Source organism: Alosa alosa, chromosome 10 (assembly GCF_017589495.1).
Source record: "Alosa alosa isolate M-15738 ecotype Scorff River chromosome 10, AALO_Geno_1.1, whole genome shotgun sequence".
Taxonomy (NCBI): domain Eukaryota; kingdom Metazoa; phylum Chordata; class Actinopteri; order Clupeiformes; family Clupeidae; genus Alosa; species Alosa alosa.
This window is the reverse complement of record NC_063198.1, coordinates 6,080,024-6,096,185: the sequence shown is the minus strand read 5'-3', so window position 1 is coordinate 6,096,185 and position 16,162 is coordinate 6,080,024. Positions and strand designations below refer to the sequence as shown.

Below are 16,162 nucleotides of genomic sequence, written 5' to 3'. Positions count from 1 at the left end.
CTGGATGATCCGTGCAGCCCATACTGCATATCCAGGTAACAATGAAACTGAGAGTGCATCTCTTTGATTGGCAAGCTAGGGAGAGGAATGTGTGGTTGTGCTGTTGGGAGGGGCTCCCAAAATGTGTGATGTAAATTCCTCTCAACAAAAATGGCCGTCTTTCATCTGCGATGTTAATGATCACCACTACCAAATCCAAATTTACACTACATCAGAAATGGATCATGCTCATGTGAAATGTGGGGGGTGGGGGTGTGGGGGGTGCGGAACCAGTGAGCTGCTCTTCCGTGGCAAGAGAGAGAGAAGAGAGAGAAGTGCAAATTAGGTGTCTGGAACATATCATAACCATTCCCTCTGTATAGGCAAAATAATGCCACAGCAATCAAGGCTTTGCCATACTAACGCTGTGATGCTGTGAGAGGAGTGTGTGTGTGTGTGTGTGTGTGTGTGTGTGTGTGTGTGTGTGTGTGTGTGTGTGTGTGTTGGGGGGGGGGGCACAACAGGAGGGGGGGACTGAGAGCTCGCTGAGCCCATAAGGATTGGCCACTGCCGAGGGCTTTACATGGTCTAAGTTGGACTAAACCATGTCTTAATTGATGGCAAGGAGATCAAAGTTAAAGGGACTTGAGCAAGGATAAAGGGGCGAAGCAGCGATAAAGTGGCCCAGTGGAGTTCAGGGGAGGGAGAGAAAAAGAGAGAGAGAGAGAAAGAGTGAAAGAAAGGGGAGGTAGAGAGGCTCAGAGGAACTGTGGAAGAATGGCACGCTTCCCTCTAGCTGCAGAGACAATCCCTTTCTGTGGCCCCCATGCAAAATCCTTGTGTCGAACAAGTCAGGCCGCCCGGTGAAGCTCCAGCAGGCAGAGTCATGCAAATCGGCTCTCTCAGCCCTTACTCTCTCTCTCTCTCTCTCTCTCTCTCTCTCACTCATACGCTCGCTCATACACACATACACTCATTTTGTTTCTCAATTGGGGCATTTCTTCTGTATCATTTGTGTGTTTGTGTCTGTTCTTTATTGCTCCCTCTTCACCTAATTTTTTGAACATTGGTACATTGGTTTGAACAATTAACGACTAATTATTTCCTTTATTACAACTGAATTAAAACTCCTCTGCCTGAACAGCACTAAATTTGCACCGTTCCTGACCGTTGGACCCACCCAAATGGAATGTGCCAGGTGGGGCTAGAGACGTCAGCACAATTCTCCTCTCACTCCATCTGATAGCAAATGAGCTCTGATCGTGTCTATTAATGAGCACCGTCCTCCTGAGCTGTGTGGCTCCGGAGGTCTCTCTCCCTCTCTGGTGCCAGCTGCAGCACAACCTAATTGAGACCTCTGAGACTGAGCGTTTTCCTCGGGGTACATAAGGGTGCCAGACAAGCCTTTGCCCACTGGTCACTAGTACTGCGGTCACTTTTAAAATCAGCCCATACCAGCCTGTGCCCAAAGTTATTTACGTTTCCCCAAATATTTTGTTGGCGTGAAATGAGATTTGAAACGCAGTGACAAAGCGCCGGGGCCATTATTTGCCTCTGCGTCCCTCTTGCGTTGTCACACTGGTAGATAGTTGAACTACCAGAGCCATTAGAGAAGCGACAGCTGTTAAACGAGCTGCATTGTTATTTTATGCATGAGGGAGAGTGGGAGGGATATTTCAATTGACTTGCGACCTTCAAATGCTATCCAATGTTTTTTGGTCTTTTTTGTATTATTATTTTTCGTAAACCTTCAAGATACGGCCATGACACTCTTGACCTAGGCCAATTTGAAACAAGAGCCTTTCGACTCTTGACATGAAGTACTTACCATCATTGCCCATTTCTATTTCAATGGGTTGCCACGCTTCAGGATTACTCAGAGGTTAATGAAAATATTTACAATGAGCATGTTTTGTATCAGGAAGCTGCTCTGCACTTTTCAAGTACATCAGAAAGCTATTTTGTCATTCAGTAGAGGGCTGTGGTACCATATGGTTGCGAGAAGTTTGCTTTTTCTCTGTCTGTAGTGAGTCAGAATGAGTCGGTTTGTGTTAGTGAAGTCAGACAATCTCTTTTAACCTGTTCTTCAGGTCCTCAACAGCTGTGCAGACATAATTTATGCTACCTGTGGTATGAATGTAAGCAAACCAGGTAAATTCATAGTCTTGAGTCAGCCTTCTGTTGAGGGGCTGCCAAGCTAAGGGCTCCTTTTCTGCTGGCATCTGTAAGCGCTTCAGTGTCACAGTGCTGCAGTTCTATGAGGGCGCAGGAGGTGTGTCTGGAAAGAAAAGGACACCGTGCAGCAGCAGGATCGTGGAGACGTCACCTCTCTGCTGCTGAGCGCATCACAACCTTGGCTGAGGATTGTCGAGACGTCACCTCTATGCTGCTGAGCGCATCACAATCTTGGCTGAGGATTGTCGAGACGTCACCTCTCTGCTGCTGAGCGCATCACAACCTTGGCTGAGGATTGTCGAGACGTCACCTCTCTGCTGCTGAGCGCATCACAACCTTGGCTGAGGATCGTCGAGATGTCACCTCTCTGCTGCTGAGCGTATCACAACCTTGGCTGAGGATCGTCGAGACGTCACCTCTCTGCTGCTGAGCGCATGCCAGTGTCTCCTGATGCAGTCATTTCCTCGTTTTGATGTCCTTGGCTTTGGAAGAGCCTCCAGCCCTCTGCGTTTCATTTGTCATCTTGTGCGGCCTCGTAGATAAAGGAGTGCTGATCGCCGCGACATTGAACTGTTTTGTTTGGCACGGCCGTTTTATCAAAGGCGTGTCACAGGGAGGAGCAGTCACAGGTCATGCCTAACCTTTAGCAGAATTAGCCACTGGATGACCCAGCGGAGATGATAGACTTCCTCCACTCCCAAGTCAACACCCCCCTACCCCCACCCCACCCCCGATCCTCTGAAATACTACCACTCTCCTCAGCATCTATGCAGCTGAGTGACGGATGCAATTCCTCGGTGAGACCGCCTATCTGGCTGTGTTGACTTGGGGTGGGACAGAATATCGATACGGAAATATATGGCATGGTTTATTTTTGCGATCTGTTATTGATATGCCACTTGGTATTGATATACCAGATTTCAATATTTTTACTAAAAGTCATATTCTAAATGGACTCATATGCCACCACTACATGCATAAACACTGAAATGTGTCTAGAAATATATATATACCGGTATATATTTTAGGCACTAGGCTAAAACTATACTCTTTGCCTTTTTTTATTTATTAAACACAGATAACGTGATACATCAATAATCTTTTGCAATGTATAGTAATGCAGAATTGTTGAATTGTGTTATTATCGTTATCGTGGGCAAAGTATAGTGACAGTATCGATTGATAAGTTACTCTGCGATTCCCTTCCCTAGTGCTGACAGAAGTCGGAGGAGTGGCAGTGGCAGTGGCAGTGGCAGTGGTGATGATGGCCACGTTACAGCATCAGCACTTTTATGGCTCGGGTGTTTTCAGGGGAGGTGGAGGTTTTCATAACCCCCCTCCCTGAGCTCATATTCCCCTGTGTGTGTGTGTGTGTGTGTGTGTGTGTTTTTGTGTGTGTGTGTGTGTGTGTGTGTGTGTGTGTGTGTGTGTGTCTGTGTGTGTGTGTGTGTGTGTCTGTGTGTGCATGTGTGTGTCTCAAGACATTGTCCCCAGGCAATCCATTACTCACAGCATATAGCATTTTCACCTTAAATGACAAATAAAATGGGAAGATAATGCGACCTGAAGGTGCATTATACAGAAATATACCCATATTAAGGAATGAGTGCCATGGCTGTGACGCTTTAATACTTTTCACACACCGCGCCTTTTATCAGGAGGGAAATTGCTCCACATTTTAGTTCGGCCCAAAATCCCTCACATTTCGCCTGGTGAATGGAAGAGCAATTCTCCTCCCAATCTATCACATGTATAAGAGCTGATCAATTGAGGAGGAAAGGGCTGATACAACACAGCTCAGTATTTTGGGTGCTGTAATTCGATTCGTTGAATTATTCATGGGTTGCACTGTAATGAATGCAAAAAGAGTTTCCCTATCATTCATAATCTCTGGCTAGTGGTAATTCAATGCTCCGCCGTAGGCACTTAGTGGCTAAGGTCTCCATGATACCCAAGCTTGCGAAAAAGAGAGAGGAAAGGAGTTATTCCATAACATTTGGGAACAAAGATTTAAAAGATTTGACCTCTTCCTCTGTGGTAAAGATGTCAGAACGTCCTTGGAAAATTGCCCGTTGAATGTGATATAGTTAAAGTCAGTATCATTCCACTTGAGACAAAGTACTGTATGTAGCAAGTAAGTATGTGAACAGCATTGATTACATTAACTACTTTGATTTACCATCAGTTAGCCATCTAGAACTTAGTGCATCATAAAGGGGTGTGCCAAATTGACTACACCTTTTATTACTAACTAAATCAGTAGGCAAAGCATAGATGTGTAAGATAGGCAAGAAATCATCGATGCAGATTTACTGTCAAATCTGCAGTGGTTATCATTCATGTGCTTTAAAAGCAACCCGATGTGAAAAAATCAATGCTTTTGCAGCATTTCAGTGCAACATATTCCCATGAAAAGCCGAGTCCCTCCGATTTTAATGTCAAGGGCCTTAAAATAGAGTGGCCATTAGTATCCAGTGTCATAACGCGTCCTCACACCAGGTACCCACACCGTCCTCTGCAGACAAAAGAATGACACAGATATGGGTGGTAATACGTTATTGATGGTGTTTATAGTATCCCACCGGGAGCTGAGGCGCAATATCATTCTCTAGCTGTGAGCAGACATTGGCCATTGATTTGAGGAAGATTAAGTGTCGACCAATCAGAAGTGGCATTATGCATGGTAATCAGCCGTGCCTTGTTGTGGTAAATCATGTTAATTCGATAAACAGTGCCCTAACCTTCCCCCTGATCTGGTCACATAGCTGTGATGGGCTGTTTGGAAACCCGGAGTGAATGATGCTGCTACTTCTCAACCAACTGATGTGTCAGCTGGCCAGTTTGGTCTTATCTGGTTAGAGATACAAATCCAGCCATACTGGAATTTCACTGGCTGTGATTTTGTTCAGGGCCTAACTTACATTTTTGCTTGAGTACCATTGAGTTGGATTGTGAGGCTGTACTATTTTACTGCATTTTGGTGTTGTAGGGTAGTGCAGTTGTGTTGAAGTCCACAAAGACTTGGGCCTTGATTTTTTTTCTTTCCTGCCCTTTTGTATGTCTGAAGACTTTAAAGCCCATATCTATTCGTGGTTGATATTTCTGGTGTATATAACATATACTGATGTTTGAATCAACATTGTTAGTGTTCATGTAACACAAGGCCACTTCAGTCAGTTGGATATTCAGCTACAAATAAAGCTGCACTTTCCTCTCCCCTTCTGAAAATGGAATTACAGAGTATAATTGTGGGGGATTTGATGAAAAAAATCAGGATTTGTTTGTGTGCAAATAGGGCTTTCCATCACAGGCTTTTGGAAATGATCTTTCATTTGTTATTAACGCACAACAAATATTTGCACGTATTTGCAAGTAGGCTGTTTTTTCAGCCAATCAAGCAGGCCTCAGTAAAGATTTCAAAACGTCCAAACATTAACTTCATTCTTCATTTTAATAAAGGGATCAGACAGGGACAGTGTGCAATAGATCTACAGAGGCTGCTTTTTTCTACAAAATTGGTTTGATGGCTAGACCAATGATGGTAAATAGCACTCATATTAGAACAATTCGAACCAACACAAGGGTGAAAAAGTCTTAATTGCATGCTCACTTGAGTTAAAATAAAGATGATTCAGAGCATTCATGGCGGAAGTGACTTAAGATTATTCTTTATTTGCCAAAGGTCTGTCTTTGATTTGTGCTGTCAAAAGGTGAGTGTCCTGTGGCTGCAGCTAGAACTATGTATTGTGCGAATTGAGTTAGAGGAAATTATAACCTGCAGCCACTGGTGACATTGATTTATCAGAGTGTACCATAATGTCAGGGTTTGCTTTTCCACTGTGTCTTGTATGGTTCTTTTAATGTAAGTTAACCTTAAATGATAGTAAACCTTTATAGATTTTAGTTTGACATGGTCAATGTGTGTCACCGAAGTTCCAACACATTGAATATTATATGCGTGTTTGCAGTGGTGGCGTGATTGCCTGGTCCAATTAACATACTTAGCTTTATTTTAGCAGTAGCATGACATTGAGGTTGGGTAAAGTACATGCAAAGTGTCTTTTTAATTATACATCTTGTATATAATTGAAAAATGTAGAATAAAGTAATATGAAAATGATTTTTTCCCCACTGCGAGTGTTCATGCGCTTTGCCGTCGGAATATGTGAAAAACATGGATGCCACAACATGAAAGATGAAAGCATACGTTACCTAATCTTAAATAAACAACTGTATTTGCTTAAAGATATGGTGTAAGACGCTTTTGAAAGAAGGATATGCAATTTTCAAGTGACAAAAAGGGCAAATTCTCAAGTTCACATTAAAATTGTTGGACATGAAAGCACATGGACTACAAATGAACTACAATGTGACGACAAAAGTGACGACGAGCCCCAACTGGGCAACTCAGGTAGCAAAATCTTCGCCCAGTTTCCCACCTGTTATTCCCACATGAAGTGACGTGAGTGATGATGTTTTCACTGAGAAAAATGTCTTTCCCATGCGCATGAGTGCACCGATATCCACTGAATCGATGGGTGATCACGTCGCCAGTAGGACAGTAGTAGTGGGTTTAATGGTGCGTTCATGCGCATGGGAAAAACATAAAGTATTCAATTTACTAAATAGTTTTAGCTACTGGTAATTACAGTCATCATAAAATTCTGTAAATCATTAACAAAATATATAAACTATAATGAATTTTCAAAATATATGAAATAGAAACGTGGCATTTAGCCGTACTCTTTTGTGTGTTTGTGTGTGTGTCTGTGTAGAGGGTGGAGCAGAATTTAGGATGTTCTCTAGATGTTCTCAATTCAATTTCTATCTAACCTATTCCATGATGTTTCCATTATCTACCTCCAAAACAAATGTTGAAAAGAATGCACAAACTGGAAATAAACACTTTCTAATGGTGTGTTAAATTATCAGGAGAGAGACTACAGCCTTTGACTTCATTTATTCATTCATTTATAAATGTGGATATAGTTTACAGAGCAGAACGGTTAATTTTACTACAACTATTATCACTATGCAGTGTGTTATTGCGTTTAAAACACAGCAATAAATAATCTTTAAAGATCAAAACCTCTAAAGAATGTGTCTGTGTGATTTTATACATTAGTACTGTTGTGAATTTATTCGTGATAATGGTGAAATCGTGATTGTTCTTCAGACTATAATCGTACCATCAAAATCTCTAATCGTGACATCCTTAAATTAATGTAGTAGAATGATGGCTATTTGAAAAGTGCAATTTGACCTTATTAATTCTCCACTGAAAACATTGTAAGAGTGTGTACATATTCATATATTGGCTTTATGCCGCTGGTAGTTTACGTGAACTGGAACTGTTTACTCTGCTACTGAGGTGCAGTGTGAAATGCATAGAATATATGATAAGGAGGAACACTGTCAACTGAAATAATTTAGCCAAGTTAATTGATGCTGGGAGAAGAATGTTCACTCAAATTCAAATGTATGGAGCACTAGGCAGTGTCAGGGCTTAAACTGTGGAAAGTGTTACATGTGGAAATGAGACTGGCTATATGCTGGCTCTCTGCTTTTTTATTAGGTTACATTATTCATACGAAGCAGAGTGGCCATATGGAGGCCTAACTGAAAATTATACTGTGTTATGTGTGTGCATTCCTAGAGGTATAGCTTTTTTGGTGCTTAAAGTAACACAATGTAGATAGTTTACCTTTAAATAAAAGCTCCAAACCCATTTTGAAGCTACTCTGATTAGATTTTTAGATTAGATTCTCTAGAGTCTCTGCCAGTGTCACAGGTAGGAGCATGACACTTTCTGTCACTTTGTTGATGAAAAACATTAGCGGTAATTTGGCACCCAGTACGTTGAAAACTGACAACTTCCTACATTGTGTTACTTTAACCAAAGATACTGATGTATAAGTGTGGTGCTAATGTGTAGGGGTACTTGCTTTAACAGCAAATGTGGAAAAATGTTTTGTCAAGGACAGTAGTTTGTTGTTGTTTAGTTGTTTTGTTTTGTTTTTTTGACTGGGGCCTTCCAGTAGTTTTCCAGACCAAATGAATTGAAGCACAGCCCGCCACCGTGCCCTTGTCTCATCTCATGCTTCAGATATATGGCCATGCGATGCTTATCATTAATTTGAAATGAACTTAGCAATCTATCAGTCTGAGAGTAGACACACACCAGCCTGTGTAAATATCTACTACATTGCCTAATTTTCAGAGCTATCACCATATCTGAAGCCAATAGGAGAGCGCCGTAGTATCTGTGCCACAGTATTAATAGGGATTATCCCAGACAGATCGTTTTGCTTGTGGGCACCGTTAGCTCAAACTCATCCCACTCAGTATTTCCTGCACCTGCGACCAATGTCTGCTGGGCACAAGAATTATTACCATTGTATTTTTTTACAGGGTATATAAATTAATCACGGGGATCATGAGCAACTGCTTTAAATTTCTGGACTGTGACCAAGAGACATGTCCTGTCCCCAAGGAAGCGCAGGAAGAATTATGCATCTTTAAAGCTAGACCAAAGATATGATGGAACTCCATACAAGGAACTGATTCTTGCTGCATCTTGACACTTATTGACGCCACCGTTTGAACAGGGATTTTTGATGTGCCTGTGAGAAAACAAGAGAGGTGAAACAGGACAGCTGACTAGAGAGAACACAAATTAGCATCGATCATTTGAACACGCAGGGACGTTAATGACTTAAGGCTTTTGGGCCTTGTTATAACAAGCACAAAAATGGATCACATCAGTTCTGTTTTAATCCCAGTGGTTTTTAACATCCCTTTCCTCACAAAATCTGCTCTCATTTCGGAAGAGGTTTTCAGACCTACAGTAAAGACAGATAGATAGATGGTATGACATTCTCAACTTTATTAAGAGTATGAGGGGACTGGGTCATCAAATATGTATTCACGTGAATGCAAGCGTGCAAGATAAATTCACTGTATCGGTTGGAGGATACTGTTTCAGCATTGGATTTCTCGGTGCGGAAAAAAAATGATAGATCATTCCTCAAAGTCTCATCAGGAAACGCATCAAGCAAATTTCCTGTTATTGACTCACATCTTATACCTGATTGAGACTCATCACATGGCTGTGGGCAGAATGACAAACAGAAAAGGCAAGAGGTTAAAAAATGGAACCCGGATCAATAGCGATGACTGCCAAGGCTGTGGAGCGAAGGTCAGAGTTCTCCATCCCTCTGAACAGATGATGGAAGAACATAATCAATCTCAACTAATACGATCTCTCCTTCTATCTCCAGCGTGATCCGCTTCCATTTTTTGTCCACCGCCCAGTATTATTCTCCCTCCTTCCGACCTCCATTTATTACCCACAACACAGCCATAGATCTGGGGGGTGAATGAGGTGGCAAAGCAATATTTTTATCTTTGAAAATATTTATCAAAGGCATCCTTGTCAAGCACTTTTGGCCCCTATTCATCCTCTCTTCCCTGTTATGAAGAGATTGAGTTTGATATACCAGCACACAGTGTGGTAATCCGTCTGCGTAAGAGATAGATGATGTCTTTGACAAGACAGATCTTGTCCCCCTAGAGAGTTAATATTGAGCAGTTCCATTTCACATTGCAGACGTGATTGACTTGTTCAGCTGTCTTTTATTGATATCTGCTAATTTGCTGAGACATTCCTTCAAATAGAATTCAAACTTTGTTACCCTCATTTTTACTTTTCAAATGCTGCCAACGTCTAATTGCAAAGTAATTATAGCAGACCACAGAAAGTTTGCGACATTGCTATCAAAAAGTTAAAGCCACAATGTTTTCAGGACAAATTTGTGTTTGGCAGTCACTATTTATCTACAGCTCGAGCTGTAATAATTATAGACCACCATCTGTGTAATTTTCTCAGTTTATGAAAATAAACCTTTGATATTCTGGGTAAGTAATGTGTGTACAAAATGTTTATTTTTCTCTTCAGATTTCTGTTTCGAAAAGGAATGTCTTCCATGCCTTCTTCACTCCTATATTTTTTTACAGTTATCGGGTTTGTCTGTGTCTATTGATAAGTGGGCACTAATGCTTGTCATCTCTCATAATACCATCCCTTACACTTCCGCAGTGCTTATGTTCCCCTCCTCTAATGTGGAAGTGCAAAGCAGACATGGCATGGGACTCATCCACTCGTAGGTGAACTGAATTGATGGATTGCTCTCCCCCGGCCCCTCAAGAGAGGCTTGCTAGATTTAATATGCCGTACTCCTCTGTCACATTCTTTGGCCTTAAGAAGTGCATCACCTCACACAGTGCAGGGTAATCCCCCTCAATGATAAATGGCATGAGAAATGTGGGTGAAGGTTTGTAAATACATCATACATATTTTCCAGAGTAAACACGTTGAACCAATGCTGTTAGAGAAATCCAAACATTGCCTTTGGCGGGATGGTTGTGCTCATATTCCGCAGCTGTGAGCCCCAGACTGGTGGATAGCCCCCCTCTCTCTTTCTTTCTCTCTCTCTTACTCTCCCTTTCCCTCGCTCTTGGGAGATATTGTAGTTGCAGAATGTATAGACTAAATATCAGCTCCAGTGTATGGGCTTGGAGCTGCCCCTCAGGCACGCCAGCCTGGCTCCGCTTATTTGGACCCATGAATTATTAATGTCCCACTGACTTTCCTCAGGTTCCCTCTCCCTCTCATCTCCTCTCCTTCTCTCCTCTCTTCTCCTCCTCTCCTCTCCTCTCCTCTCCTCTCCCCTCTCACCACCACCAGCAGCCATGAGTATGGATGGCAAAGTCTGCTGTGTACAGTACATGTTGGCACATTTTCATTCTTATTTCCATTTTCTCTCTCTCTCTTTCTATCTTTCTGTCTCTTGTCCACAGCCAGAAGAACCGGGTATCTACACAGGAAGCACTTCATTTAAAAAAAAAAAAGAAAAGAACAGTTGGATGGGAAAATAAGAGACTGTTTTGACCTTGGAAAATGAAGATGCTGTTGCCATGGGAACTGTTAATCCTTCTGTCACTCAAGGACTGTCTCGCAGGTAAGATGTCCCCTAAGTCGTCTTTGATACAGCACACCTGATCTGCATGCGTCTCAGCCCCTGTGGGGGGAAACAGGTCTTTTCGTGCCTTCTTCCCCATTTCGTCATCTCCTGGTGTCTTCAAAAAGCCTCCTAATGCTTTTGGCAGTTTGGATCCACACACTCCTGTGGTTCCACTGGCTTTCCATCAAAGCTGTCATCATTGGAACAATTCACATGCATTATGCATAAAACTCCTGTAATGGACAATGGCCCATATGTTGTTGCACTGTATTATTGGATTTGATTTATTTATGCTTTTATTACAAGTGATTTAAAGGAATAAGTTCACCCTGGTAAAGAGTATTGTTTCACTAACTAACAATGAGCCTCAAAGGTGTGGTAAAGCAATATTAAAACAAATAAACAAACAAAAAAACACTTTGCCGAACCATGTTTTTATATGTTGAGCTTGTCCTCTCATCGCACCCTCTCATCATACTCATTTCTTTCACCTCTGGTTCATACTCACAAATAACCGTCTTGTTTAGATCAAGGACAGACTTAGCTCACAACTGCTAACCTTAACCCTGCAACCTTTTCTGAGATTATGAAGCTTTGTAAAGCCATGGACTCATAAAGCGTATTGCTCTCCAATTCATTATGGTCCTGTTACTCTCCTGTAGCCCTCAGTGTTCGTGCATTTTGCATTTTGCTTTGCTGGAAGTGTGATATAGCAGATGACCTTTCACCTGTCAGAAAATAATCAGATGAGGTTTGGAGCTTGGAGCACACACACACACACTCACACACACACACACACACGCACACACATACATACACAAGTATAATAAGCCTGGATACTTTTGGAATAAACTTCTCCAGCCTATTTTACACAATCTCAGACTGAAGTGGCAAAATGCCTGCCTAATCAGAATCTACCAGTACATCACATTCAGTCTCAGGTTTGAGGTAACAGGAGCTTCCCAGCGTCTGAATGAGCATGTGATTACAGAGCCATTTACATTTTTGCCACAGGTGATTCCTGATTGCATGGCTTAATAGTGAGGCTGCTTAGTACTGGTTCATCTGCATATTATCCTGTCCTGCTTTTGATACTATGTCAGACCCTCACTTTGCTGGTAGGGGGTCTTGAGAGTTCTGCCTTCATGTAATGCAGATTCAGATTGCAGCGTTGCATACATGACAGTGGATTTATTATATATTTTATACACTATGAGTGTAGCACGTGATAATCTTGAGTTCATCACAGGTCAAAGCCATTATATGTTCAGCCAGTGCCTGTGGGTATACAAGTCAAGTACGACATTTACCCCTGGATTCCATGAAAGATTTTTTTTAAAATATGTATATATGCACAACCTGGCTTTGCATACATATTTACTGCTGTGTTGTTTTGGAAACAGCCAGCTCATAGGTGACTATAGGAGCCTTTGCATTTGATGTAATGTCACACAAAAAGACTTCATTCCCACCGACGTGTGACCCCTCCTTGAAACGGGTCATTAATTTACTTCATTTAAAGGACATACAAAGGGAGTGAAAGCAGCGCAGCTGCTATGGAGCAAAAAGAGAAAAGGGAGGCCTGCACCTTAGGCAAAGCGTTCTCCCACTTTCATTAGGCTGATGATGCGGGAGGGAGCACTTCGCTTTGTCCTCGTCAAGGTGGGAGGCAGGCAGGGAGGGAGAGAGGGAGAGGCCCATTTGCAGGAGCTGAGAAGTGAGGAGGAGAACCATGAGGGAGAAGACCCACTTTGTCATGGCGGCGGCGCAGGCGGGCGGCGAAGACGATTAGTTCGAAGAAGCCGCGGCGTTTATCCATTTAAGACAGGATACATTTCACCAGAGTAATTATCCTAACACGAGGTAATTATGGCCCTGGATCAGTGTTTTTGGCTCCCGCTTACCCAAAACAACAGACCTGACATGGCTGGCGTGCCTGTCAGTGACTGCCAGGGAAAGGGATGGCACGTTAAATCGGGTTTGGATTCCAACAGGAAAAGTGAAAGCTGTGACTACTGCGTGGATTTGCCTCTCATGTGCTCCAAAGACTCAGCTAATAAGCACAGTGAGCTATCTGTAATCTGTTAATTACCCCTCTTTCTAACTGGAAAGCTGAGGGTTTGTCTGAGAGCTGCATTCTGGTCCTAATCTCTTCTGCTAGGAAGTTCACACGAGTACCAATATTCCTGCTTCCAATTAGGGTGATAAATGCCCTGAAATTTACTAGAAAGAGGTCATTATCATCATGATCTTGATGATGATCATCATCGTCATAATTATTACATCACCCAGGAGGTTATGCATTTAGTGGAGGTTATTTGTTTGTCTGTCGGTCTGTTTCTCAGTAGGATTACGGAAAATAACTACCTGCCTGATTCAAAGGGCCAATAACATTTTTGGACAGATCCACAAATAACAGTGCAAGAAAGGGCATTTGTCTGAATGCCCTTCTGGCTCTTATTGTGGTGGTAGTCTCTAAGTTTGTTGTTTGTCAAGTGGAGGATTTGAGAGTAAATCAATAACATGTCCACATGCATAATGTGTCTTAATGTAATCCTGTGGATGGACTATGGATGATACTGTATACTACGTTACTGTATTTGACCGTATGCTGTGTTCCTCCTCCAGAGAGAAATATCCGGCATGGGCCTGTCTTCACTCAAGAGCCCAGTGACAGCGTTTTCCCGCTAAACTCTGAAGATAACAAGGTGTTCATTAACTGCAAAGCTAAAGGCAACCCCACTCCACATTACAGGTGAGTGCCTTTTTCCCCCATTAGCTCATCTCAGCTGCCTCAACCAATTGTAATACATTTACAGACTAGAGGTTATTGTGTGATTGTTTACTCTCTGAACACCCTCCAGATGGAAGTTCAACGATCAAGACATTGATATTGACATGGACTCCAACTACAACCTTGTGGAAGGAAACTTGTTGATCAAGAGACCACAAGCCAGCCAGCATGGCGGCATGTATCAGTGCATAGCCAGCAATGCCATTGGAACCATTGTCAGCCGGGAAGCTAAAGTGCAGTTTGCATGTAAGCAGCATTTTAATCATCAAAACACCCTTTTCTTCCAGTTAACAAGGAAATGTTACATTATTTTAATTACTTTCCTTAGGAGCCTGCAGCTTTGTAGTTGTATCGCCACCTATGATTTTGCTTCTTTCAAACCATGTCTGTTTAGCGTATTGTGCCATTGGCCCCCATTCTAAGCATTGCCCCAGCACCTGTCACAACATGAAATGATGCTTTGTCATATTTCATTACCCGAGTACGAGCTGAGATAGCATGGCACATGTTTAGCGGAAATGTCTGGAGGGTGTCTGTTGAACACCTGCTCGATGTGTTTGGCTTTCCTGCAGATCCAGATCTTACAGGTCTGTTATTGTCCTGATATGGGAGTGAGCCCACAGGGGAAGCATCGACCAATCAATAGGCTTTATAAAATGATATATGTTTAGACCTGAAAACAGCCATGTTTCAAGGAGATAAAGATATATCCTGTTTGAAATGTTCTAGCTTTGTTTGTTTTTTTCAAAATCAATTGACAGTTTCTCTTAAGTTTAATACTTACTATTATCATTTATTATTTCTGAAAAAAGAAAATATGTCAGGTAATGGAAACACAAGTTGAAGCCAAAAAGTCTCTTAGTGCATATCTAAAATGAACTCATCATGCCTGGCACCATATTTCAAGCCACCATACATTAATACGTCACTGAAATGTGATACTTTGTTACTCTAGAGTGTCTCATAAATCCGTGAGGAACCACAGTATGCATTATATCCTAATGTATGACCACATGAAATGTTGCATAAAGGAAAATTCTCCTTTAGACAGACGATGGCAATATTATTCCATGCAACCCCATGCTGCATGTGCGATTAAGATGCTTACTTAGCCAGCTGAATGAAATGACTGATGGCTTTATTGTGCGGCTGATATTTGCCGGGTCATCTCGTGGGATCTGAGTGGTATTTCTAAAGGTTCTGGTCCCGAGTGTGGGTGCCCCCTTCTCTGTGCCTGCCTGGCAGTGCGCCTAATAAAAAGTAATGGAGGACCTTTTGTGTGTGTGTGCTTTGCATCCTCCCACAGTCCTGCAGCCGTTCAGCAGCAAGCCGAGGAACGCCGTGTTGGTGCGAGAAGGTCAGGCGGTTGTTCTGTTGTGCAGTCCGCCCCCTCATTTTGGAGGTAAGGTTCACTGGGGTTCGGTCACTCCACTCCAGTCGCCTCGCCTCGCCTCGCCTGCCTCTCTGTCCCCCTTTCTGCTGGTGACCTTTGTGAACATGGGCTGCCAAATGTAACTTCTGTCAAATTGCTCTCCAAGTCGATAGTGGCGGTCTGTTAAGTGCTGGGTGTCTCATTGTTTTGTTTAAGTAAGTCGTGTTAGTGGAGAGGAGAGTGTGCTACTCTTGGGTGTGCAGAGGAGAGATTCTGGTTGTGATGCTGCCCGTTTCCTGTAAAAGAGAAAACCTCTGCCTTCTCTCTGAAGGCACTCCGGAGGACAAGGTCGTAGTCCCTTTTTTCCCCAAACTATTTTAAGTCAACTGAAGAGCTCGCCCTTCTCCTCCTCCACCTGAGCTGCTGATTTTGATTCTCGAGTCTCTGAGCTCTTTTTTCCAGCATGTGACCTGTGTCCTTGGAATGCAATATGAAAATATATCATTGTGTGTGTGTGTGTGTGTGTGTGTGTGTGTGTGTGTGTGTAGGTAGGTAAAAATAAAGAGCAGGTAGCGGTGGCTCATGCTGGCCTATGTATCCTGCCCCCTCTGCAGTGTGGTGGTGGCTCTGCTTCTGGCTGCAGCTGATTAGCCCTCCTCAAAGCCAGCTCACACCTCCGCCACCACACCATGCCACCAGCGCCATTTCATGCCAGCCAGCGCGCCACCATTCCTCCCACTCTCTGTGTCCCCAGCCCTGCCTGTGGTCACCAAGACACCAGCTCCTCTGTCTCTCTCTCTCCCCCTCTCTCTCTCACTC

At 42.8% G+C, this 16,162-nt stretch overlaps 1 protein-coding gene across 1 annotated transcript in view; it reads left to right on the top strand.

Moving 5' to 3' along the window:
- The first annotated feature begins 11,018 nt into the window (after positions 1-11,018).
- LOC125301522 (contactin-4) overlaps positions 11,019-16,162 on the top strand; it is a 35,788-nt gene continuing 30,644 nt past the window's right edge. Inside the window, exons 1-4 of the mRNA XM_048254009.1 lie at positions 11,019-11,174; positions 13,806-13,932; positions 14,042-14,217; positions 15,278-15,373. Coding sequence (XP_048109966.1) covers positions 11,114-11,174; positions 13,806-13,932; positions 14,042-14,217; positions 15,278-15,373 — 460 coding nt within the window. The 5' untranslated portion in view covers positions 11,019-11,113. The remainder of the gene's footprint in view (positions 11,175-13,805; positions 13,933-14,041; positions 14,218-15,277; positions 15,374-16,162) is intronic.